Raw genomic sequence first — 26,773 nt, forward strand, 5'->3', positions numbered from 1 at the left:
CTATAAGAGAGAGGTCAGCTGAACAGATTGAAATAATCTAAAGGTAAAAAAAGCAAGAAATGTACAATCTTGAGACAAATCAGATTTTATTCTGCAAGAATTTTACTGTCAACCTATTGAAAAACAGGTTTAATTTGTTTGTTGGTTGTTTCCTGTGCACAAGAGAACACAACTGGCAAACTACGATGGACTGAAATGTTGGTGAATCTGGATCTTTGGCTATCCTATCCTAAATCGGTATTTTATTTTACTAAACATTACTACCCACAGTTCAGAAAGACACGACTAAGTCAAAGTCCAGGGCTTATTGACTTCAATCCTTTAAGCTGTGTTTGCACTGTCACAAACCCCATTCTCGATGAGCGCTGCTGTTCCAGTGATTGCACTCGCCTCCCTCTGTAAGCAGATCACTCAGGTCTCACTCTGGAGAACGGGTAGCAAAGCACTCTCGGGGCAGGTTGAGTGAGCACACAGTGCTGCTCAAAACAAACTGGAGATGTGAAAAATAATTACTGATTCTTTCTGCGTCTCAAACAAGTGTCTTCTACACACAGGTTTCTATTCATGAAACAAGTCTTTGGTAGAAACTATTACCGGGCTCAACAAGAACGCACTAAGCTAGGGGTGGCCAACCTGGGTCCTGGAGAGCCACGATCCAGCAGGTTTTAGAGCTAACCCTTAAATAATCAATTTCTAAAGACTTGGAACAATTCCGTTATGACTAGTTAAGCATTTGTTCAATTAGTTCAAGTAATTTAGAGATAATTTGGATCTAAAACCTGAACATCCTGTAGCTCTCATGGACCAGAGCTCACCACTCCTGATTTAACTGAACAAATTAACTTGCTAAATTGATCATAAATGTACATTCTTCAGAAATTGATGATTAAGGGTTACCTATAAAACCTGCTGGATTGTGGCTCTCCAGGAGCAGGGTTAGCCACCCCTGCACTAGGCAGTGGGAACAAGCTCTGGTTTTTACTCTCTGGTATGAGTCTTCAGGTGGGTTTGGAGACTTTCAAAGTCTTTGAAACCCTTTCCGCACTCAACGCACAGAAACAGGGTCGGTCCGCTGTGGCTCTGCTGGTGCGTCTTGAGATTGTGCGAGTGCTTGAAGCTCTTCTCGCACTCGCTGCAGTGATACGGCCGCTCCCCAGTGTGAGTGCGCTGGTGAGTTTTCAGCTGACCCAGCTGCTTGAACCCCTTCCCGCACTGCTCACAGCGGCACAGCACCTCCTCCGCGTGGATCCGGAGGTGCGATTTGAGGCTGTGGGAGTGCCTGAAACTCTTCCCGCAGTCGCTGCAGTGAAAAGGGGTGTCGCCGTTGTGAATCCGCTGGTGTTTGCCCAACGCCCCGGACTCCCTGAAATCCTTCCCGCATTCCAAGCAGTGATACGGCTTCTCTCCCGTATGAACCCGCTGGTGGGACTGAAGGGCGGAGGACTGCCTGAAGCTCTTCCCGCAGTCGGAGCACCGGTAAGGGGTCTGGCCCGTGTGAATGAGTTCATGCTGCTTGAGGTTCCCCAGCTTGGAGAAGGTCTTCCCACACACCGCGCAGTCGTACGGAGGCTTGCCGGCGGGGTTCTGTCTCTTTGGCTGGTCTTTCTTTATCGAGCGGAGGTTCAGTGTCCTCGCGTATTCCTGGTGCCTCTTCAGAATGTGCTTCTCCAGGTGCTGGACCCCAGTGAAGGAGATTGCACACTGAGGACAGGGATAGGACGGAGTTTCTTCTTCGGTCGCTATGACCCGGACAAATCCCAGCTCGCTCCTGTCCCCTGCAATCTGGTCGAGTTCAAGGTCCAGCTGCTCTTCTTTAACACAGAGCGGTTCCGGCTCACAGGCCTCTTCTTTATCTTGAACAGACGACGGCTTCGGAAACGGCACAGGCTCCATCTTCAAACCCGCCTTTGTTTAATCCAGTGCCTGAATCCGAAAGAAAAAAGTGGACAGTTGTGAACCGACATTTATCCCCGAGTAGCAGAGACTGGGTTTAAAATCCCTTGACAACAATGCTATAGGAAAGTATGAAATTTAAAGACAGCATTTGTTCAGTAGAGTTGCCACACTGTCACTGTGTATTATTATTATTATTATTATTATTATTATTATTATTATTATTATTATTATTAATTATTATTATTATTACTAATTTATTTGGCAGATGCCTTATCCAAGGCGACTTACATGTGTTACAAGGTTACAATGCAAAATTAATATTTTAAATACTGTATAGCCTACAGTAAGTGCAATAATACTACTTGAATACAATATGACACAAGTTATATCTACAATTACATATTAGTAGTGCAAGGTCAGTGCATTCGCTTAGGATCCTGTAACATTTAAAATCGGAGATGTCCAGCAGAACCATATATGGACACGAGCCTGGTATTGTGGTGCAAATACTGATTTGATTAAGAAAGAATAAAGTTTAAAACTAGGGTTTTCATTAACAAACAAATTATTATACACGTATTGGGCTTAACGTGGGGCAGAGTCGACTTCACTGTCTACAGCGGTTATGACTTAATTTGCGTTTTATCTGGGTACATAAAAAATGAAAACAAAAATACAGTTAACTGCACAGATTCGATTATTCATTTACCTTGTGTGTTTGTTTTTCCGAACCCTCTGCGTGCTTTAATTTAAAAGAAAACACAGAAATGTAATCTCTACTGTTCTCGGTCATTGATAATGAACACAATTTTAAAAATAACGATTAAAAACCGCAATAATAACAGACCAAAAAACGTATTTTTCCGGAACACGAAAACGGAAACGAGCATCACGACATCCCCTATCTATCATTGGCTAATATTTAGAGTCTAGCTTACTCATACAGTGCTGATTGAGTAGAACCGCCGTCTTGCATAACTATTTAACCAATTGTAAGCCAGGGCTCAATTTGGGACCAACCCCTTTTTCTAACTGGGTCCTCCCCATCTGCGGTCCTTATCCAATGAGAGAGGCCGGAGGGAGGAGAGCAGGGGTGACCTGAAAATCAGTACAGTTGTCGTGAGTAGTTAGGGCAAAGATATTCTGCTATAGAGTAGCATTGGTTTGGGTTATATAGCTTCCCTGCTCTTTGTAATCTTGGTGTGGCTCCACAGCGGAGTTCGTGGCCTCTGTGCATGTGGGACAGCTGATGACGTCACAGACCGCATGTCTTTGTTCAGTAGTGGTAATGAATGGGTTAAGGATCGCTGTTATATTAATATATATCAATAAGAGGAGAACATGTTGCAAATTAATATGCAACCACATGTTTAAAGATTCAAAAATAAAATAAAATACAACTCTTCAAACCCTTCAAACGTTTATTATTATTATTATTATTATTATTATTATTATTATTTATTTCTTAGCAGACGCCCTTATCAAGGGCGACTTACAGTCGTAAACAAAAATACATTTCAAGAATCACAGTACAAGTAATAATACAATTAGGAGCAAGATAAAAAGTTCTAGCAAGCACAAGTATGACAAAATACAATTCAATAACAGAGCAGATAACAGTGTCAGTGATAGTTACATCAGGATATAATTAAATACAAAATACTACAGGTTAAATAAAACAGATTACAGTACTCTAAAGTACAGGGCAGATAAGAGCAAGTAAAGCACATTTAAGGAAGAGTGATAAGTGTCTGGGGGGGGGGGGGGATGGGGGCGGAGGAGTTCTACAGGTGCTGCCTGAAGAGGTGAGTCTTGAGAAGGCGTCGGAAGGTGGTCAGGGACTGGGCAGTCCTGACATCTGTAGGAAGGTCATTCCACCACTGCAGGGCGAGGGTGGAGAAGTAGCGGGCTCTGGAGGCAGGGAAGCATAGAGGAGGTAGAGCCAGTCTTCTAGTGCAGGAGGAGTGGAGAGGTCAAGTGGGGGTGTAGGGAGAGATGAGGGTCTGGGGGTAGCTGGGTGCAGTCTGGTCAAGGCATCTGTAGGATAGTACCAGAGTCTTGAACTGGATGCGAGCGGTGATCGGGAGCCAGTGGAGTGGTTATGGAAATTCAAACCGCAGTACTGTCCCATAGACTTGAATTTTGTGCGTCTCCCTCTCATTCGGCAGTGACCTTATTTTAATGACGTTTTAGCTGTATTACCAGTGAAGAGAAACAGTAACATTTTTGCAGCTCCTCGTAAGAAGAAAGTCACCTGAAATTTTAAATGTAATTCCAATGTAGTCTTTGAGTGCTTCACACATGCTGTGGAACAAAATAATAATAATAACAAATTAAAAATCAAACCACCAATCGTGTTGGGCTTGTATAAACAGGCATGTATGACTCATTTCATTAGCTTCTTGCACTGCAGTAGTAAAACATCTGATTTGTTTGGAAAGATAAATGAACTTACTAAAGATACAAAAGACAGGTATTTGAATGTTTCCATGGCAACATGGTTTTCAGTAGCAGTATCAGCAGAATTAACAGCACTGAGCTACAAAAGGTGAACAATGCTAGTTGTACCACAGGGTCTGGGGAAGGTTCAACACGTTTTCTTAAACCTGAAAACAGTAAAATAATACAATCAATCAATCAATCAATCAATCAATCAATCAATCAATCAATCAATAAATAAAACGTTTATTCATAATAAAATCACAAATTCATGTCAATATTCCCCTCACTAAATATCTTGGTATCCCTGAATAGATATTAGTCCCCTCTTTAAAATAGATACAACATATTTTATTGAGCAATCCGTCCCACAAGTGCAGTGGTACCCCCGCATATTATCAATTTACTATCAAATTAAGAGGACTGGGGCTGGAGCATCTGTTTCTCTGGATATGTGATAGTCTGCAGTGGCAGTAAATGGATACTATTTGGAGGGCCACTGTACAGTACTTGTGTGACATTGTACTTGTGGGACTGCTTGATTATTAAAACCTTTTGACTGGTTTTGAAGTGGGGGTGATTAACTATTCACTATTATTTATTTTACTAATGTAAATTTTACTAATTTACTAATGAGGTCTGGAAAAGGGGGATCCAACATTGGTACACTGGGCGGTCCGAGTAGCAGGACTGATTCGAGGCAGACCGGTCAAGGTTATCCTAGGAGGATGTAGGGTGATGCTGTTCCCTTGCCTATGGGCATGAAGAAGGGCACTGCCCAGAGGGGGAGCACTGCCCAGAGTAGCAGGAAAAGCAGCCACTGCCACTGTCGGGATTACTAGGGGAAGACCCCCTGAGGGAGGAGCTTGCGACCCAGCCCGATTACATTTTTTGGGGGGGACCAGAATGCTGCCCTCAACGGTTCCTGGAGGCCAGAAAAAAATGGGACCCCTGGAGGTTCCTGGAGGCTGCAGAGCCAAAGCTAGTGCTGCTGGAGGGTCCAGCTGCCACACAGGAGTGCCACCCTCAGGAGAGGATCCCCAGAAGGGACACAGGGAATAGAGAAAAAGGAGCTCAATGGACACTCCCATACTCCCAGGGGTAGCAGAGAAATAATATCGGGGCCAGACATGGCAAAAACAAACCAAAAAATAACTTTGGAAAATTACATACATTTATTTTTATTTTATATATATATGAAGGCATCTGCCAAATAATAATAATAATAATAATAATAATAATAATAATAATAATAAGTTGCTGTATGAAGGCACTTGGTGTGCTCTTTGTCTCCTCCCACGCTCAGTATAGGTAGAAGCTGAGCTGGTATATTGTCACTGCGTTTCCAGTCAGAGAGGAGGACACTTCAGAGGTAAGGCAAGGCTTTCCTAAAACAATATCTCTATTAATGTTTCTACATATACAATATCTATTTGTAAAAATAACAGTATGTATATATTTGAATGTTAAGTGCCTCATCTATGGCCTTTTAATATTAGTAGTAGTAGTAGAATAATAATAATAATAATAATAATAATAATAATAATAATAATAATAATAATTAATTATTATTATTTTAGTTTTGAATGTATTGCTTTTGATTATTGTTGTTGTAGTTCTTGATATGAATGCAGCTGTTCTACATCCACAACTACAATATCTGTAATACATATAGACTATAATCAAGCTCACTATGCTTGTACATGTATAGGCAATTGGTAATATGGTAGAAAACTATACAAAACATATTTATAATTCTATAGAAAATAAATTTTGACCAAGTGGTCCGTTGAACAGCTTTTATTCTAAAAACAAGTATAGAATTATATTACAAAATATAAGTAGGAGCACAAAAAAGGTTTTAGGCAATGGAACTGATCTGGGTGTACTTTGCATAACCCTGCTGAAGTCTGTTCAAAGGTCTAGGTGAGGACAAATTCAAATTAGTTTTGCTTAACTGAACAATCAAAACAAGAGTGCGCATTAGCGCCTGCAAGCAATGTGACGTCTTTATGCAAACACAGGATGAGCAGCTCAGTAATGAATTGACTTACACTTATTGAAGCGACAGTTGTTTTTTTTTTTGTTTTTGTTTTTTTGAAAGCGTGTTTTGCTAGTAAAAGTAATTGAGCGGAAATTGATTTAATATATTTAATATATTAATGTTTGCTGCATGCATACATTTATTTTATTTTTTTAACTATAATTTCCCTTCTATATACACCCTTATATAGGCATAACCCCGCCCACTGCCTTTCCCATTGGCTCAATTACAACTCAGTACCCCATTGGTTGTAGTAGGCACGCAATCGCTCTCCGTGCAAGCAGGCTAAAGCAGGGGGAGATGCGAGAGACAACTGGTACAACTAGCGGCACACACATTCACTCGCTGGCAGGGAACTCGACATTTACAATTTAAACACGATCACAGCTAGCCAAGTCCCAGCCCATAACACAGTCAATGGCACAGTGCATAGCGCAGTCCATTTTACAGATGTAGCAGGTGCCCCGCCGCTATAGATAGATCGATAGATCGATACTAGGTCTGGATAAATACATTCTAACATACTACAATAGTTTGTAATAAAAAGAAGCGAGTTGAAAAGTAAAATGAGTAAGTCATGCAGGTTGGTAACTGTAAAATGATAACATCATTTTTTTCTTATTAGTATTGTTAATGATAATAATAACAGCGGTCATTAATCAGTCATTGTGTATTTAATTATCGTGCTTGGCCGGGTGATAAAGGAGGGGGCTGCAGAAAGCCCAGACACATCGAGAAGAGGACTTTTTTGAGATTGAACTTGAAAAAAAAACCCATCTTAATCATTACTAATACATTGACAGAGTTACCATTTGAGTGCTTTGTTGCCATGTGGCTCCATTAACTTTTCTGAGAATGAGAATCTGCATCTTTTTCTTTTTTTTTAACCCATTAACCCAATGCTGATGTCTTTAAGATATTTCTAGTTTTTTTTTTTATTTTGTCCACTTGGTGGCAGTAAGCATTAGTTCATTTTCCACCTTTCACAAAAAAGTGGTACATCAATAACTTACATTTCTTTTTTCAGATAATCTTGAGCGCAAATGGACAATTATTATTATATTTTTTAATTCTTATATGTAAAAGTAACACACTTAGTTTAATTCTGTGGGGGCTGTGTTAGAATTATTACTGCAGTAAACAGATTGGAGCCTTTACTAATCTTGCTTTAGTTTGACTTTACAGGATCAATAGAAAGTCTTCTCTTTGTAACGCAGAGTCTGCTGTGATGGAGAGGAGGGAGTTGCTCATTCTTCTGCTTGCAGGTGGGTTTCCTTTATTTCTTTTTATCACTGTTTGATATTTTACACACTCCCTCTCAGAAAGGTTCATGCGGTTCTTAAAGCTGCAGTGTCCCTCAATCACATTCAATCTGAAGCTAACATGTGATTGCTGGGTGTGTGTTTACTGCAGTCTTCCATAGGTTACCCTGCTGTGCACTCCACTGCTCCAAAGCAGGCCTTGTTGGCGTTATACTTTGTTTGCATTCTAAAGGTAGTTTCCTCGGCAGGCTCCTTCCTGCCACTCTGTCGCTCTCTCACCTGAACAGACAGCTACCTGCTGCTGCAGGAGGTAATGAAACAGAGGAGCTCCTTTGTTTCCAGTTGCTGTTTTTGTTACTGGAATCGAGGCTCAACCTCAAGTGTTGCAGTCAGTGTGTGAAGTAGTGTTTGTGGATCAGTAGGGGGTGCTCCTCCAGTTTGTTTTAATATAGTATGATTTTGTGTAGAACACTATTGTCCACTGTTCTGTGTGAGGAACTTGTACTTCAGTTTGACCTGTGACCTGAGTTGCCTGTCAAATTGGGGTCATGTGATTTTTAGTTTTCCGGATGATAAAGACCTTAACGCTTCAAGATACTGGCTTCGCTCAGCTGTATTGTGTGATTCTCCAGGTCAGGTTCGATTGTGGTGCAGTACAAGAGAAATCAACCCTTTTCATGCCATTGTTTTGCAAAGTTGCCATCGATAGCGATTTCATATTTGCAGGGTCATATAAACCCAACATGCTAAATGATTTGCAGACCATGACCTAGGTACACTATGACACAGAGTCAATGTTTTTATGTTTAGAACACATCTGTATTCTTAGTTTTTCTTACTTCCCACTGTTACCAGTGTTGTCCAGTAAACATGAACCCTTTTCACTGCCACATCACATTGACCTGTCATATCAATGGTACAGACCACATGCTTTCACATAGGTTCTTCATAGTTGGTACACAGTTGTATTCTGTGATGGTCCATTGTTACAGATGGTGTCCAGTGAAAATGAACCTTTACACTGATACATTGTTTTAAATCTCTGGACATATCAATGATACAGATCTCTTTCACATTCAATCTATTATGACATACCCCATAGATTACACTTTTTGTTCACATTTCAAATTTATTTTAATTTATCCACTTCTGGTGTCTAAATAGGCACAGGCCAATGCTGAGAGATGGGGTAGGCACAGGGCAATGCTGAGATAGATGGGGTAGGCGCAGGGCAACGCTGAGATAGATGGGGTAGGCACAGGGCAATGCTGAGATAGATGGGGTAGGCACAGGGCAATGCTGAGATAGATGGGGTAGGCACAGGGCAATGCTGAGATAGATGGGGTAGGCACAGGGCAATGCTGAGATAGATGGGGTAGGCACAGGGCAATGCTGAGATAGATGGGGTAGGCACAGGGCAATGCTGAGATAGATGGGGTAGGCACAGGGCAATGCTGAGATAGATGGGGTAGGATGTTATCATGTCTCAGTTTATGAATCTGTCACTCTGGCTAGCTGCCAGTTTTCTCAATAATGTTTTTTTTTTTCCAGGGCTTTTTGCACCTGCTTCCAGTCAAATCAGAAAACTCCTTTTTGTGGAAGCTGAGAAGAGCTGGTCTGAAGCTCAGAGCTACTGTAAAGAGAGGTACACGGACCTGGTCACTGTTGACAGCCAGGATGAAGCCGAGCTCTTATTTACTGCAGAAAATTCTCTCAATGATGCTGCCTGGATCGGGCTGTATCGTGATGACACACAGAACTGGCAGTGGTCTAACAGCGATGATGTCATCTACACCAACTGGAGGGCAGACCTCTTCTGTGTTTCAGTCAATTCACAGGGAGAGTGGGATGATTTAGTCTGCAGTGAGAAGAAAGCTTTCATGTGCTTCAAAGGTAAAGCTGTAACTTATGCTACATTTCAAATGTGTCACGTGTGACCATTTCAAAAGCCAGAAGCATGACTTGTCTGTTGCCTGTAATTTTTTTTTTTGTTGATCATTTTGCTTGTGGTTTCAAAGCAGTTCCCTGTGTGTCATTTAGTATGGTTTAATATGGTCATAAGATAGACCAACTGCCTGCAGGTTGCCAGAAACATCAGCTACAGCCGATGTCTTCATCTTTCCCAATTCAACTGGGGAAAATATTGTTTGGGGCTGTAAGATTTATAATGGGAACGGTCTCAAAAGGTTAAAGATATGAAGATAAAACATGTTTGGTTTTGGCACCATACCTCCACCCCTATCACTCTATTTGTGTTTACAGAGACCAGGAACATCACTGAGAGATACACCCTGATTGAAGAACTGAAAACCTGGACTGAAGCTCAGCAGTACTGTAGAGAACACCACACCGACCTTGTCAGTATAAAGAGTGCCAGTGAAAATGAAGACCTAGTAAAGAAAGCGCAGGGCAAGCCCTTCTGGTTAGGCCTGTTCAATGAGCCCTGGAAGTGGTCACGTCAGAGTTATAACTACATATTTCACAACTGGGACAATGAGGAGCCAAACAATGTGAGAGGTAGTGAGGGGTGTGTGGTGATGGATTACAATGGTACATGGAAAGACGTTAGCTGCAGCTCAAAGTTCCCCTTTATCTGCTGTTACGGTGAGGACCCTTGTTTAGTCTGAGTTCTCATTTAGTTCAGTGTTTCATCCCAGTTTGTTTGGGGTTGCAGCACATCGGTCCAGCCTAGCAGACCTATTCACTCCCTGTGATTGAAATTCCTTCAGAACAATGTCTTGTTGAAATCTGGTTCAGTAATCAGTACTGGCTGTCATATCAAAGACAAAAATATAAATACAGAATACGTGTTTTACTCCAAATAGGCTACAGTATTATACAGTGGCCCATTGAGGACAAAAAATCAAAATGTGTTTGTTTGAAATGTCAAAAAACTGAGATATTGGGGGCTCCCGAGTGGCGCATCCAGTAAAAGCACTCGCTAGAGTGCAGGATGCGCTCTATAGCCTGGACGTCGCGAGTTCGAGTCCAGGGTTAGGTCGGCCAGGGTGTCCTCGGCTCACCGCGCACCAGTGACCCCTGTAGTCTGGCCGGGCGCCTGCGGGCTTGCCTGTACGCTGCCCAGATCTGCGTTGTCCTCCGACGCTGTAGCTCTGAGGCGGCTGCACGGTGAGTCTGCAGAGTGTAAAGAAGCGGGCGGCTGACGGCACACGCTTCGGAGGACAGCGTGTGTTCATCTTCCCCCTCCCAAGTCAGCGCAGGGGTGGTAGCGGTGAGCTGAGCCTAAAAAATAATTGAGCATTTCAAATTGGGGAGAAAATAATAAAAAAAAAACTAATTGACAACGACTAAATTATTATAAAAAAAAATAATTGAGATATCATTTATGTTGTGATCTCAAAATAATACTTTTTATTCTTTCCCCCACTGTCTTTAATGAGCCACCATACTATTATGTGCTTACTCATTTTGATATAGTATTGAAATTCTGTCACAGCATGTCACTGGCTATAAAACATGCCAGTCATTAGTGGAAGCAGCTGGTTGATTAATCACAAGATTGCACAGCTGTTAGAATCTCAACATCAGGGGGTAAGAAGTCTCAGGACAAGTGTGGGTTTGTTACTGTTAGTCCTGATACACAGTGCAGCATGCCCTACAGCTGCCCACTGCCAATCCTGGCTTCAGCTGGTCTTAAATTGTCCCCACCCTGTCCTTGCCTTTTTCTCTGTCATTAATCAACCCTCTGTTTTTCTTACAGCCACTGGCTCCTTTTTGATATACAATACGGATCACAATAAATGCGTCGATGCCATCAGTTCCAGCTCTGTAGTGGCTAGTCCTTGCAACCCCGATGCCAAATCACAGCAGTTCAGATGGGTCTCTGAATACAGACTGCAGAGCGTCTCATTGGAATTATGTCTGGGAGTAGCGAGTAAAACCGACTGGGTTAGAATCCTGCTCTACCCCTGTGATGAGAAGAATGAACTGCAGCAGTGGGAATGCAGGGATGATCATTTATTTGCAATCCAAGGAGCCAACCTATTTTTCAATTATGGAAACACCAATGATGGAAAAGTCATACTGTATCATGGATCAGGACTCTGGAGCAGATGGAGCATATATGGCACGGATGTAGGCTTGTGCTCCAGGCTCTCCCGGAGTCATGAAGGTAATTGAAATATTTGTTTTCTAATGTGGTTTACTCGGGAGGGAGATTGATTAGTCTGAACTTCATCTTCTATACTGGGAGATTTAAATGGCTCACCACCTCTAGACATATTAATGATACAGACAGCTCGTTTTAAGGCGGTCTCTGTGCAGCTGGTACACTGCTGTATTCTTTGATTCTCTCAATAAAGAGTTCAATTAAAAGTGGCGTGCAGTGGAAGTTAACCATTTCAAAGTCACATTGTTTCAGCCCATGTCCCAGTTCGGGTCTCCCTAGGTGGCTCAGCCAGCCCCCATGCTCTATCAGATACACCCCTGGGGTGGTATCATGCTACAGGATGCATATTTATATACTGTACAGTAGTTGTAGGATACTACATTCTTACAAGGATAATCCTCTTTTTCTTATATTTATAGTGGAAATCCTTGCTTGTATTAATAGTGGACATGTTTTTACTAATCTTTATTCTTCGGTTGCCCTCTCCTCAGACGGTCTATGCAGCTTTGAAGAAACTGAGGAGACCTGGCATGATGCTCAGAGCTACTGCAGAAACCAAAGCAAAGAGCTGGTCACCATTCAATACCAAGCCAGGATGAATGAGACTTTAGACCTTCTGAATTCAACTGGATCCTCTGATGCCTGGATCGGGCTGTATCATGATAAAGAGAACTGGCAGTGGTCCAATGGAGATGCTTTCATCTACTACAACTGGAGATCAGTCCAATTCTGTGCTTCAGTCAATTCCGAGGGAGAGTGGGAGGATAGAGCCTGCAGTGAGACGACCCGTTTCATGTGCTACAGCGGTGAGTTGAGATTCAATTCCTTGGTTAATGAAACAGTTGACTGGACTGGTGATTGAAGCCAGGTCCCCTGGATAATGCCCAGGACTGTGACAGCTAAACTCGTAGTGTAAAGCTATTCAGTAAAACCTGCATTAAAGCAAAAGACAACCAATCAGTGTTGAACGTGTACAAACATAGTATACGTGAAAATAAACTACAGCAAAACTTTCCACCCTAGAAGTCGTCTGGTGAATGATATAAAAAATCAGCAATGTGGTTTACTCAGTCTTTTCAAAACCACCTATTCGTTCCTGTCACATGGTATTCTTCTGTGACACAGGTGCAGTAACATTCACTTTCTAATTATTTGTATTACGTTTTTTTTTTTTTTTAAATGCAGTGTTTAAACTATTTATTTGAAATATAAGATCACCTCAACAACAACAAAAATGACTTATTCTTAATTTCATTTAGCTCTAAGTGCATTTACATCACATTCTCGCGAAACTTCTCAAATTCTCAAAGCTCCTTGCTACAAATCCTCATTAACACAATTTATTTGCATTTTGGGTTTGATTTGAACTAAGCCGTCACTGATCTTGTCACAGAGGAACCTTGAATTAGCCCCCCTAAATGTCCAGTCCCTTTGGTGACGGATGGTTTTATCCATTTTCACTCACTGTTTTTCTTTCTAACAGTCAAGACAGCATTGGATTGGCTGAATGTCTTTTCGTTTCCTATACAGCATTTTAAACCACACTCACTGTCATCCCGTCAATCTTATTATCATCCGCTCACAGCTTTAGAAATGTGAAACTCTCAAACAGTTGCATAGCTTGAAACTGCCAAATACCAGCCAGCAATAAAAAGCTTTAATTGTATTCATTAAACCAGCTATCACTGTTAGAGTTCGCTTTGTATAACCTTGATAGCTGAGCTGCTTGTGACCCGGGTTCGATCACTAATACAACAAGAGAGCCACCGCACCTCCACAACTGACATTGCTTTGAATCTGTCTGTTTATGTTTACAGAGACCAGCAACATCACTGCGAGATACACCCTGATTGAAGAACCGAGAAACTGGACTGAAGCTCAGCAGTACTGTAGAGAACACCACACCAACCTCGTCAGTATAAAGAGTGCCAGTGAAAATGAAGACCTAGTGAAGAAAGCGCAGGGCAAGCCCTTTTGGATAGGCCTGTTCAATAACCCGTGGAAGTGGTCACACCAGGGGGATAACTACACATTTCAAAATTGGGCTAATGAACAACCCAACAATGTGGGAGGCAATGAGAAATGTGTGATTATAGGTGTAAGGGATAATCAGAATCAATCCAGAGGGGAATGGCATGATAAGGATTGCAGCTTGAAGCTCCCCTTCTTCTGCTTTGATGGTAAGGCTTCCTGTTCAGTCTGTGTTCTTGTTCAGCTCAGTGTTTTTACCCCAGTCTGTGAGCAGGGACTCAGAGGACACAGAGGCCCAGTCCATCTGATCCTACAGTAGCTGTCTGACCCCCAGAGCAGAGCAGGGTGTAGCCTAGAGATCTGAAGAACCAGAAACCAGCCGCCTCATTAAATCTGTTGCACACAGGAGAGACATGTGCTGTTTTAAAGTCAAAGTTTCTTATTGTGTATTTATTTGATCAAATTGAACAATTAAGGATGACTGAGAGAAACGTCTTGTTGTCAGCATTGCTGGTAGACACACCATGCTGTTGTAAAAGTGCAATTAAATTGCATTAGAACAATACATTTGAAACATGAAACACTAAATCCTGTTTTTATTTTTATTTTTTACAGTTCTAAATGCCACAAGCCCCCCTTCAACACTGACCTCTGACGGTATGTGTCCTTTGCAGAGTGTGATTCACGGCCCTCTTTATGAGTTACACATGCATTGTTTCTATCATCCCTTTTAAATTCAACAGGAGTTCATCACTGAGATTCCTGAAATGCTGCCTCTCATTTTCAGCATTGTCCCGGTGGTGGCAGCAGCATACAGTTCAAAGTGCAATTAAAATGCAGGAGAAGAATACATTTCAAATGTGAAATATGTTTTAATCTTGTTTCCTTCTTACAGATTCAGGACCCTCAAGCCCACCTTCAACCCCGGTCTCTCAAGGTATGTGCAGTTTGTAGAGTGGAGTTCAATCTGATTCATTAGATTTAAACATTATTTATTTTTCTTCTGCAGATACATTGTCAGCATGAAACACAGTTTCATTAAAATGCATTCAAATAATAAAGTTGAAACCTTTTCTCCTTTTTACAGATACAACCCCCTCAGACCCACCTTCTGCACCAGCCTCTAAAGGTAATCAGTTCAGTGTAATTCACAACCAATCACAAGAATGAGGCTTGTAATATAAATTATAGTCTCTCAAGGTATGTGCAGTTTGTACAGTGGAGTTTGTCCAATCTGATTCTCATCCAACAAAATGTGTCACAGTCATGTGATCTACTAGAGTAAACTGTGTGAGAGTTGCAGGTACCAGCTGGTGCCACTGCTGTTTAGATCAGGTAGGGTCCTCTTGTTTTATATTGTGTTTATATAATGTGTGTGTGTGAACTCTTCTGTTTGTCTGCACAGATAACATGGCAATCGGAAGGGTCAAACTTACTGCACCAAAAGGAATGAATCTTGAAGACCCCAAAGTGAGCGAAGCCATTTTAGAGCAGGTGGGTGACATTCCCTTTCAGAACTCCAAACTGACACTGTTTTCCTGGTTCCTGTACTTTGTGACACTCATTTTTCTCACACAGATAGATAGATAGATAGATAGATAGATAGATAGATAGATAGATAGAAAGGTTTCTTGATAACATTGAGTTTCTTGTGGTTTCAGATTCGGGAACATTTCTCCAAGAAATTTCCGATGGACGGTGTTAACATGCGCTGGAGAAAACAAGACGGAGAGATTTTCCACAAGGATGTGGAAGAGGAGGAGGAGGAGGAGGAGGAGGAGGAGGAGGAGAAGTGCTCTGATCCGTGAGAGCACAGGCATCGCAAGTGGGGGTTCAGGGCATTTTGCCATTGATCTCTATTATAAACAAATTCTAGTCAAAGGCTTTTGACTGTTTTGATTTTAATACTTAAGTAACTATACATAATATAATCAGGGTTTCAAATAAATATAATTGGGAAGTTCAGAAATGTTTTAATCTCCATTAAGATCAATATAATACTAAAGAGATTAAACAGATCTACATGAATAGTAGGGTCTGCAAACAGTAGACTGCCAAATTAATTGATTCATTTCTGAATGTTTTGACTTGTTTAAGGCTGCTGTAATAAGTAATAAAGTGAGGTTTTGTAATATTGAAAACCCGGGACCAATGACACCAAGCAAACACTGTTTAATTTTAAACTGCTCCAGTGATAATGTGTTTGTATGAATCAATTTGTGATAGAAAACTACCAATTCAATTATAAGTTGTATCACAATGTTGGTGTTCTCCTGTGGATTGTTATCAGGTCTGCATTTAAAAAAAATTGAGGCTGTTTAGTTTACTATTCATTTTACATTATGTCCTGGTTTATATTGTGATGTTTGGTTTTCTTCTGTCAATTTTACATTATATTGGTGCAATTCAGATTTTCATGAAGGTGGTGGTGGGTGTACGTTTTCATTGATTAATAATTCCACGATTGTTACATTAGTTACTGGTGCAACTACAATTTATATTTAAGCCTTTGAGTGTGTTTAATTGTATTTAGAGACTACAACTGTTGTGATCTAAACATCTAATATATATATATATAATTTGTAGCACGGTAGTGGGTGGAGTCAGGTAACAAACCTGGCTCCAAGTTAATTTTGAGTAATTGTTTAAGTTGAGTTAATTGTTTTGTTAATTATTTTATCGTTTTGGCAGTTGGCAAGGTTAATTACAAATTTGCAGGGAGCGATCCAGGGCAGTGAAAGCAATTGAAGCTTGATAATGAGGTGCTTGTGTAACTTGAGATTGAAAAGAGCAGCTCGTGATCAAGCTGTTTTGAGGTTTTGTGTTTGAGGGGTATGGATAGGAAAGGGGGTCCCTGACCGTCCCTGACCGTCCCTGACCGTCCCTGACCGGGCTGCCCTCTGATGATGTGCCGTTTTGTTTTGTCCATGTGTTTTTGTTTGTTGTCTGTTCTGTATTTGATTGCATTAAACATGCGCATTAGCGCTTTGGAACTGCAGTTTCTGTGTCCGAGTCTCCTTTCCTGGTCGACATTGCCAGTGACGCTGTCCTGTCACATGTGGGTTTTCAACATGGTTGCAAACTAATATTATCTGTCATTTAAAGTGATAGCAGCTAACAAATGAATTCCATAAATCACCCCTTGAGCAATTACATTCAATATATAGGTCTCACACGTGCAGTTTAGAGAGAACCACATGTTACAGTAAACTTGCATATTTATTTTAAAGCATGACACCATCATATTTCTAATAATCCTGTTTTGTATTCATATATATTCTTAGTCATTTGTGTGGTTATGCTGAGAATAAATAAAACCATTGGCTTCTAAGGGAAAAAGTTAATCTGGAGCCCTGCAATGAGAGACATTTGTCGTGAACTTTCAAAGTTACTTATGGGGAACCAAAGCAGCCACTTGTAATGGGGTAGGTCTCTGTTTTACGACAGCAGTTTAAGATTGCAGGTGGTTACTGGTCCACCTGGTGGTCCCTGTGCTGGAAACACTGGTACTTGAGATGAAAAGGTTGAAAACCACTGCTTTACTGTACCTCTCTGGGCTTTCAATATGCTATGGTTATCTATACTTTACCATGCTTTCACTATGCTTTATTAAACTGTGCTATGCTTTTACTGTGGGAAACATTTATAAGCTTGATGCCAGTGCTGCCCACAGATATTTTTGGGCCTGGACAAGTTTTTAAGTGCTCCATACAAGCTGGGGACTGCACAATGGGATGCAAAGCTGATTATATTTTCTCTCCTGACACGTAATTTCTCATTCACCACACAAAGGCAGACTGTCAGTGAGAGAGCTCAGACCAATGTTACCTGCCACCTGCTTCCCTTTCTAGCTCACAGTGTCCATCTTGTATCTACATTTAGAGAAACAGGAACCTGCATTCAAAACAAAGTTGCTAATATATAAAAGCTTGTTCACGGTGGACAAAATGCAAAACAGAAGTATACAAGGAAGCATATATATAATATGACTCCATAATACAACGTTATATCACATTAAAAAAGAAACATTTCAAAAGAGAGCCCTTACAACCATGCCGTAAAACCTTTAGCCCTGTGTGTTATGCAGCCAGTCTCATTGTAACCTATCCTATTGATCTGCCCAATATAAAGACACATTATTAACAGTACTGAAATATTACAAAATAGCTGTAAATTAGTTAATGGCTGATTCGCTACCTGGTTTTACTGTATTCTTCACAGAACACATTTAAACAATCTTTGGAAATGATTAGAAGTTTTGACAAGAATATAAAGACAGCTCCCTTTGTGATGGGGAATGATTTAACCAGCTCTCTGGTATTACAGTACAGGGCATTACTGTACAATATACAGTACTGTGCAAAAGTTTTAGGCAGGTGTGAAAAAATGCTGCAAAGTAAGAATGCTTTCAAAAATAGACATGTTAATAGTTTATATTTATCAATTAACAAAATGCAAAGTGAGTGAACAGAAGAAAAATCTACATCAAATCAATATTTGATGTGACCACCCTTTGCCTTCAAAACAGCATCAATTCTTCTAGGTACACTTGCACACAGTTTTTGAAGGAACTCGGCAGGTAGGTTGGCCCAAACATCTTGGAGAACTAACCACAGTTCTTCTGTGGATTTAGGCAGCCTCAGTTGCTTCTCTCTCTTCATGTAATCCCAGACAGACTCGATGATGTTGAGATCAAGACTCTGTGGGGGCCATACCATCACTTCCAGGACTCCTTGTTCTTCTTTACGCTGAAGATTCCATGATGGCCACTTCTGACCAGACTTCTCCGGACAGTAGATGGATGTACCAGGGTCCCAGTGTTTTCTGCCAATTCTGAGCTGATGGCACTGCTGGATATCTTCCGATTGCGAAGGGAAGTAAGCATGATGTGTCTTTCATCTGCTGCAGTAAGATTCCTTGGCCGAACACTGCGTCTACAGTCCTCAACGTTGCCCGTTTCTTTGTGCTTCTTCAAAAGAGCTTGGACAGCTCATCTGGAAACCCCTGTCTGCCTTGAAATTTCTGCCTGGGAGAGACCTTGCTGATGCAGTATAACTACCTTGTGTCTTGTTGCTGTGCTCAGTCTTGCCATGGTGTATGACTTTTGACAGTAAACTGTCTTCAGCAACCTCACCTTGTTAGCTGAGTTTGGCTGTTCCTCACCCAGTTTTATTCCTCCCACACAGCTGTTTCTGTTTCAGTTAATGATTGTGTTTCAACCTACATATTGAATTGATGATCATTAGCACCTGTTTGGTATAATTGTTTAATCATACACCTGACTATATGCCTACAAAATCCCTGACATTGTGCAAGTGTACCTAGAAGAATTGATGCTGTTTTGAAGGCAAAGGGTGGTCACACCAAATATGGATTTGATTTAGATTTTTCTTCTGTTCACTCACTTTGCATTTAGTTAATTGATAAATATAATCTATTAACATGTCTATTTTTGAAAGCATTCTTACTTTACAGCATTTTTTCACACCTGCCTAAAACTTTTGCACAGTACTGTATATACAGTATATATATATATATATATATATATATATATATATATATATATATATATATATATAGTAACACAGCAGGGAACATGTGTGTATGCACATTTGGATTAATTGTTTAATTATTTGTTAATTGTGTTATCCCCTGCACCTGGCTATCATTGTAAGTCAGAGCCAGGTGCAGGGTATTTAAAGAAAGCAGCCAGTTTGTTCTGGGTTGCTGAGGTGTGTAGAAGCCTGATTGTGCTGGTGTGTTTGTGCTGCCATAATTATGAAGAGAAGGTAGTGTAAAGCCTGTTTGGTGTGATTTGCTTAAACAGTGTGTTTTGTTTTTAGTTTGAACAGGTAAACAGCTCAGCTGTCCTGTTCTATAGTTTAGGTTCCTGTCTTGTGTTTTAGTTTAGTGCTCAAGCAAGGAGCTAGGTGTTTGTTTTGTTTATTTTGTTTTGTGTTTGTTTATTTTAAAAAATAGCACTGAAGCATTTAAACCTCAATTTCCTGGGTCTGTTTTTAAAGGGGTAAAGAACCTGAGTGGTGCAATTCTTTTACTATATATATATAAACCACTTTGCCACTGGTCCTTTTATTGAGTCAATGCATATTGTTGATGCTTTACATGTGTAAAGTGTCTGCAGCTGATTAAATAATTACATAAATGCCCTGAACTTCCATTCACTGTGTAAAGAAATAATCACAAGACATATGGAAATGTATGCACAAGATTTAATGAGTTTATTGAATTATTTTTGTTTGCTGTTAACCTAATAGCTAAATTAGAGGGTGTTTTTAGTACAGGTATGGAGAGGAATATAATCATGGAACAATATACTGAACTGCAATAGTGCAATGGATTCTAAGCAATCAAATGTATTTATTTAACCAGGATAGAAATCTTGAGATATACATCTCATTTTCAAGGTGGTCTTGCTAGTAATATACTACTGAGACTACTACTATTGCTACTACTGCTGTTACATTAATAACCATAATCTCAGTTTTCCTTCAGCCCTTTAGGGATGATACTTGCATGTTGCTTGTGCTGGTCACCTGCATGCAGGTCTTTATAATAGCAGGTTCCTTTATAGCAGCAGTGTATCATTTAATAATAATAATAATAATAATAATAATAATAATAATAATAATAAACTGTTATGATTTCCAGTATTCCCATTATCTTCTCCAACAGCCTTTTCAAGTTTTAAAAAAGGGGCAAAATACAAGTTGCAATTCCTGTGTATTCTTATTTGCATGTTCTGTGTGCTGGTCCCACAGAGTCTGTTCACTAAAGCACCTGATGAATAAGCACACTGTAAAAAAAAAAAAAGAAAAAGAATCCATTTTCGAACCTAGTTTGCATGCAGCCTGCCTGATACACCAGGAACGTAATCAGGAGGTTTTTGCATTTATGAGAAGAGGCTGACCTACACACAAAGGCTGCTTCAGATATAGATGTAATTCAACACATTTGAATTGTACATTTCATACCATGTTACTTTCATACACAGATTCAGAGAGGCATGGGTTTGAATCAGCTCAAGTCACAGTGGTCTCAATTACATAGCCTCCAGACAGACAGTGGATATTAGTGTCCTATTCACCACACAGGGCCAGTACTTTGTGTTCAGGTCAGCATTAGGGGTGTCTCTAGGACTCTGCCTTTGCTTGTGGAAGGGAGCAGTTCAGTCTCCAGGACTCAAGCCTGTCCTGGACTGGAAGGAGCTCTGCTAACTATTTGTCACTAATGTTGTTTCTTCTGCCAATGTACCTACAGCTATGGCTAAAAGATTTGCATCACCCTATAGAATGAACTAACTTCATAAAGTCGAATAAAACCTGCTGAATAATGTTACATTAACATATTGAATTACGTACCGCTTTGTAGTTTTCCATATACTTAATGAAAAACTGACAAACGAATAAATGTATCATTTCGAAATCTAACATGAAGTATTGTACTACTATTATGCCAGCAGACTTTTGTGATATCATTGTGTAGTCTCTTTAATTGCATGGTTATAGATATACGAAGAATATATATATATATATATATATATATATATATAGTTATTGAAAAGTAGGTATATAAATCAATTAGAAATTGTCTCCATTTAACCTGTCCCACCTGCAACAATCTGTATATAGTTTACTACTACTACTACTACTAATAATAATAATAATAATAATAATAATAATAATACAAAAAAGTTTATAAAAAAAGAAATTGCACGAGTAATGTTGTTTTTGTATAGAAATTGCGTATCAGTGAAACTATACCCACTTCTTTTTTTCTTTCTTAGATGTAAAGTAGTAATGCGAATAAGATTTTTTTCTTTTCATAAAATAAGTTTCTAATGTAAGAGGTAGCTTTGGTATTATTATTATTATTACAATTTCATATATCCTTTTCCAGGTTTAAAAAAAAACATTGCATTTGCTCTGTGTCCTTATTTGCATGTTGCGTGTGCTGATCACCTGCACTCAGGTGTTTATAGCAGCAGATTCCTGCAGCAGCTCCTCAGACTGAAGGAGAGAGGACACAGAGACAGGTAGCTGTGAGACTCCACTGAGAAGGTGAGTGCCAAATCATTCTGATTAAAACCATTTACAAAAGGGTTGAGGAAATCAACGTAAATGTATTAATTGTGAAAAATTATATATATATATATATATATATATATATATATATATATATATATATATATATATATACTGTATATAATATATAATATGTATTACTTGACCTGTGAAGTGGTTATAATTTGTCCCCAAGCTACAATCACAAACAAAATATGTATTTAATAATTTAAACCTTTTGTGTACATGCAATTTTTTTTTACCTATCTATCTATCTATCTAGCTATATATTAGGGTGTTTTAATCTTGACATGTTATATTGATCAATTAATCATCTGATCGATTAATCACACCTGTTTGCTAGTGATATGAAATTGTATTGAAAGACAATTACAAGCAATACAAAGTATTAACATAGTGCCATTTACTGCAAATGTTTCATAATGCCAGCTAATGTTTATACCAATATTTACTTTCATGTCAACTTATACTTTGAAAATATTTGCTTACATGTAATTGGAAGTTAGCCAAAGTGAGTCATTTAAAATATGAATGTAGTTTTTAATTGCTGTCTGTGGTTTTTTATGGGTTGGGAGGGCTCACTCCTGGCTCTTTTTTTAATTTGATCGTTTCACTGGCAGGGGAGGGAGGGTTGTCTAAAAATGGAGGGTTTACTTTTTCTTTTTAATCAATGGTGCTGAGGATGGTTTAGAAAATGTGTCTGGTTGTTTGAAATGTCAAGATGTATTTCCTTATTTGATTCACGCTTGTTTACACATTTTCTAGCAATTGATTAATTGTGTTTTATTTAATTTATTTAATATTTGTTAAAAAAAAAGACTTATATCACCCAAGACCTAAAATGAAATGATTTGTACAAAATAAGGAATCACAAACAATAAAACAGATTGCAAACCATCCAGGAAGTAACTTTATTTTTGTGCTTAGCTGAAAATAAAAAAAAACACATTGATATTAAATATTAAATATATTAAACCAAGTAGTTTCCATCTGTGCTTTATGCTAGATACTAGTATGGCTCAATTTCACTTTATTCTTGTATATGATTTGTGCAAACATTATCCAAGAGTTGCATTATGAAAATGAGCCTGTTATCGTGGGAGTGAGTTAGGCTGCTTTTTAAATAACATAATTACATATACATGAGCACAAGCTGAAATACATATGAAACAACAATGAACACAATCCAGCTTGGAGCTGCAGGGATTCCCCTGGGTCCTAGATGCTGCAAGTATGGACCCGGGTCCTGATTCAAGGGGTTTCCTAGACAAACAAAACACAAAGAATTAAAAATACAATAATAATAATAATAATACAAAAACCCTCAAGACAGAGCTTAAGATAACTAAAACAATGAAAAAGCATTGTGTTGCCACATAAAATTATTCACTTTTTTTTAAAGTGTAATACTTGTATTTGTATAAAGTGGGAGTATGTTCCAAAGGTTTGAAGTAGATCCGTGCTGAGTAACGAGTATATACTTGAAGAAACGGGTATGGAAATGTTTTCCTCAATAAAGAACCACACAGTCATTTTGCTATCATTCATACTCAGGTGAGGCTCTGTTCAGTGGCGCACCCAGCGTTACACAGATTATTACTAGTGCTTAATAACAGTAACTACGTTTTATTTAGAGTTGGTGTTGATTGAACTTAAATCCGTTCATGAACCCGAAGCAACATGAACCTTCTCCCCCCAAAATACACACACACACACACACACACACAACCAACCTCTGGTTCTCTCATCTTTTTTTAATGAATATAATTGAATTAATACATAATCAAAATAAACTAAACTAACAACTACCTAGGCTATATAAAAAATGAAATAAATAATGTTGTTTGAATGTGTACAAAATATTTTATACAGAAGGAAAACTAAACTTTTTATAAGAAAACGTTTTCTTCTGAGTCAAATTGTTCATATTTCTACATAAGAAAACTACAAACTCTATGCTGTTGATTAATGATTAATTAATATTGCTATGATAAATTAGTTTAGGCACTGCGTTCTTCCTGAGTTTCAGGTAACTATATATAACTGGGTGTCTTTTACATGTTTAAACTTAACTGTGATTATTTGTCTTCTGCTTATATTGAATGATCTCTTTCAAACAATGCAACTCTGCTCAAATTTGTATTGTATTACTGCAATAAGAATAAAATAAAACATTGCTGCATTTTGGAGGGCAGCAGTGTGGAGTAGTGGTTAGGGCTCTGGACTCTTGACCGGAGGGTCGTGGGTTCAGTCCCAGGTTGGGGACGCTGCTGTACCCTTAAGCAAGGTACTTTACCTAGATTGCTCCAGTAAAAACCCAACTAGATAATTATATGTAAAAAAAATAATGTGATCTCTGTATAATGTGATATCTTGTAGCAATTGTAAGTTGACCTAGATAAGGGTGTCTGCTAAAAAATAAATATTAATAATTTTATTCTAGATTCACCACACACACACTTCCTCTAACCTCTATATCTAACCCATGATGAACATAAACGGTGCATTGATAATTTGTTTAGTTCTGTTGCTATAGCATTGTCACAAAGTATTTAAGTTGTTTAAATAAACATTGCAACGGGTGACCTGATTTGCTGTTAAAGACAACAAAGGTAATTCACTCTCTCTTTATATTATACTGTATCTGTTAAAAATCTTTCTTCGCCCGGGTGGCTGTGGGCACTTTGCCAACTGCCCGGGCATTATGGCAAGTTAAAAGTCTTTCTTCGTCATCAGCCCGGGTGGCTGTGGGCAGTTGACGAACTCCCCGTGCAGATGCTGAAATGACAAACACACACACCTACCACTTCAAATGAACATTTTATTTGTTAATGTTGTATTGTAGTGTATGTTCTCGTCCAGGCAGTTCCTCATTACCACTAGGATAAGAGCTAGTTTTTTTTTTTTTTTTTTTTTTTGATTGTCATTACCTTTGCTTCCAGAAATTTACACTTACAACTAAAACAAAATGTATTATTTTAAAAAAACTACAAAAGTTCTGCCTGAAACCACCAATCACAAATTTGCAACCATTTTTAATCAAGTGATTCAATGTAAGACTTGATTTGAAAACCTTTGACTGGAACTTTAAGAAAGTTTGGAACTACTTCTATGTTTTTTTTTTTGTTTGTTTTTTTTTTTTTTTTTTTAAATCAATGAAAAGGTTAAACAGTGTTGACAATGTTGATAGTGAAATAATTTAGCAATAGCCACTCTTTAGCAAGAAGTTGTAAAAATGTAGCAAGTGTTGTGTATCTGTCCAATGCAGGTGGATATACAGTGTATTAGAGCTGTCACTCGATTATAATTTTTGATCGGTTAATTTTATGGGCATTAGTTTATTAACCGGTAGACTAATCCTTGCGCATTTTTAAGAATGGTTACAACCTTATAGCGGCTGTCCTGCATAGTAATACTTTAAAAATATATAATAATAATAATAATAATAATAATGTAACACTTCTGACTCCCCATTCATGAAAGACTTTAAAAGCAAAATATAATGCACTAGAACTGAGGATGGATTTTGTTTTGTCTTTCATACAAACATAAATAACATTTATGTTTTCTATTATTATTATTTATTAATCCTGAGAGTCACTTTCATCGCTGTCACTTCATTACGCTCAAGCTCCTTGTCATCTTCTTCAGCTTCAATGGCAATAACAGACACCCAGCGTTTAATAGAGACCCGGCGTTTATTTACAATATTTGCCAGCAGACCCGGCACGTATTGGAGACAGGTGATTATTTGAAGTCTATACACACACACAAACACACACACACACACACACACAGTATCATAATAGTAATCTCTGACATGTTGTCACTTTTAACTTATATGAAAATAGTAAAACCTTTTATTCCAACAGAATTTATAGATTACTAAATGTAATTAATAATAATAATAATAATAATAATAATACAAGCCCACCCAATACTCACTTGGATTTCAACCTGTATTAAAAAGATTCATTTCTCTTTGTTTCAGTTTCTGGTGTGGCTATCATGGAGAAGCTGGTGCTCCTGATGCTGTTGCTTGCAGGTAGGTTTGTATTAGTCCCTGCACAGATGCATATCCCTGATAACTGGGGTATAGAGAAAATGCCTGTAGCTCTGTCAAATGCAATAGTGACTAACATGTACAGAGGAGTATTCATTACAATGTTCTCATTCCCCCACTAGCATGCATTACAATTTCACTTGGATAAAATGTTTAACTGTGTTTAAAGATGAAAACTTTTATATATTTGAAGAATTACACAGGGATACAAACATATTTAGAAAGAAAGTCGTCAAATGAGGTTCAAAGCTTGATAACCCTGAATGCTGATGAGCCTGGCTCTTTTGCACAGAGGTTAAGGTGCTCTCTTGTGTTGTGTGGTGTCACCCAGCCTCTGCCCTGTTACACACACAACCGCTTGTAGTTGGATCAGCCCTAGACTGCCAACCACAGCTCTCCAAGTTCTGACTAGACCAAAACCTCTACAGCAGGGGTGTCAAACTCAGCTCTGGCTTCTGTTCCACCCGAGTTCTCAGTTACTTAATTGGTCTAATTATTTGATTGATTGGACAAATGTAACACTTCTGTCCAGGCCTCAAACTTTCATAGGTAGTGTATCTTGAATCAAGAGTGTGTGTGTGTTTTTTTTTTTTTTTAAATCATCGACTGTAAAATATCTTGAGAAATATTAAGTATGTCTGATTAAACAAATAATTAGATCAGTTATGTTAATTGAGATCTTAAGTTGGAATGAAAACCAGAAGATCCTGCGGCCCACGAGGTCTGGGGTTTGACACCCCTGGTGTATAGTAAGTAATGCAAATTCAAAGACTTCTACTCCCCCTACAGGTTGCAGCACTCATTACACACCCCAAGACACAATGCAATGCAGCCAACAACAAAAAAATACATCCCTCCTAAATCACT

General features: G+C 38.9%; 2 protein-coding genes across 2 annotated transcripts in view; one reads left to right on the top strand and one right to left on the bottom strand.

Annotated features, from left to right (window-relative positions):
* Positions 1–67: 67 nt before the first annotated feature.
* Positions 68–2,793, bottom strand: LOC117433974 (gastrula zinc finger protein XlCGF7.1-like). The gene is made up of 2 exons (XM_059010891.1): positions 2,606–2,793; positions 68–1,923 (listed from the first exon to the last, which is right to left on the bottom strand). Exon 2 carries the CDS (start codon positions 1,891–1,893, stop codon positions 979–981), a length of 915 nt encoding a protein of 304 aa, XP_058866874.1. The 5' UTR covers positions 1,894–1,923; positions 2,606–2,793; the 3' UTR covers positions 68–978.
* Positions 2,794–7,570: 4,777 nt separating this feature from the next.
* The window catches only part of LOC131709023 (C-type mannose receptor 2-like), a 33,026-nt gene continuing 13,823 nt past the window's right edge, over positions 7,571–26,773 (top strand). The window contains exons 1-9 of the mRNA XM_059010626.1: positions 7,571–7,644; positions 9,193–9,534; positions 9,904–10,245; positions 12,262–12,576; positions 13,588–13,950; positions 14,357–14,398; positions 14,637–14,678; positions 14,829–14,870; positions 15,147–15,235. Coding sequence (XP_058866609.1) covers positions 7,608–7,644; positions 9,193–9,534; positions 9,904–10,245; positions 12,262–12,576; positions 13,588–13,950; positions 14,357–14,398; positions 14,637–14,678; positions 14,829–14,870; positions 15,147–15,235 — 1,614 coding nt within the window. The 5' untranslated portion in view covers positions 7,571–7,607. The remainder of the gene's footprint in view (positions 7,645–9,192; positions 9,535–9,903; positions 10,246–12,261; positions 12,577–13,587; positions 13,951–14,356; positions 14,399–14,636; positions 14,679–14,828; positions 14,871–15,146; positions 15,236–26,773) is intronic.

Source organism: Acipenser ruthenus, chromosome 41 (genome assembly GCF_902713425.1).
Source record: "Acipenser ruthenus chromosome 41, fAciRut3.2 maternal haplotype, whole genome shotgun sequence".
Lineage (NCBI taxonomy): Eukaryota > Metazoa > Chordata > Actinopteri > Acipenseriformes > Acipenseridae > Acipenser > Acipenser ruthenus.

Bases quoted from the DNA above. Each gene is read 5' to 3' on its own strand.
- LOC117433974 (XM_059010891.1), bottom strand. From the start codon at position 1,893: ATGGAGCCTGTGCCGTTTCCGAAGCCGTCGTCTGTTCAAGATAAAGAA.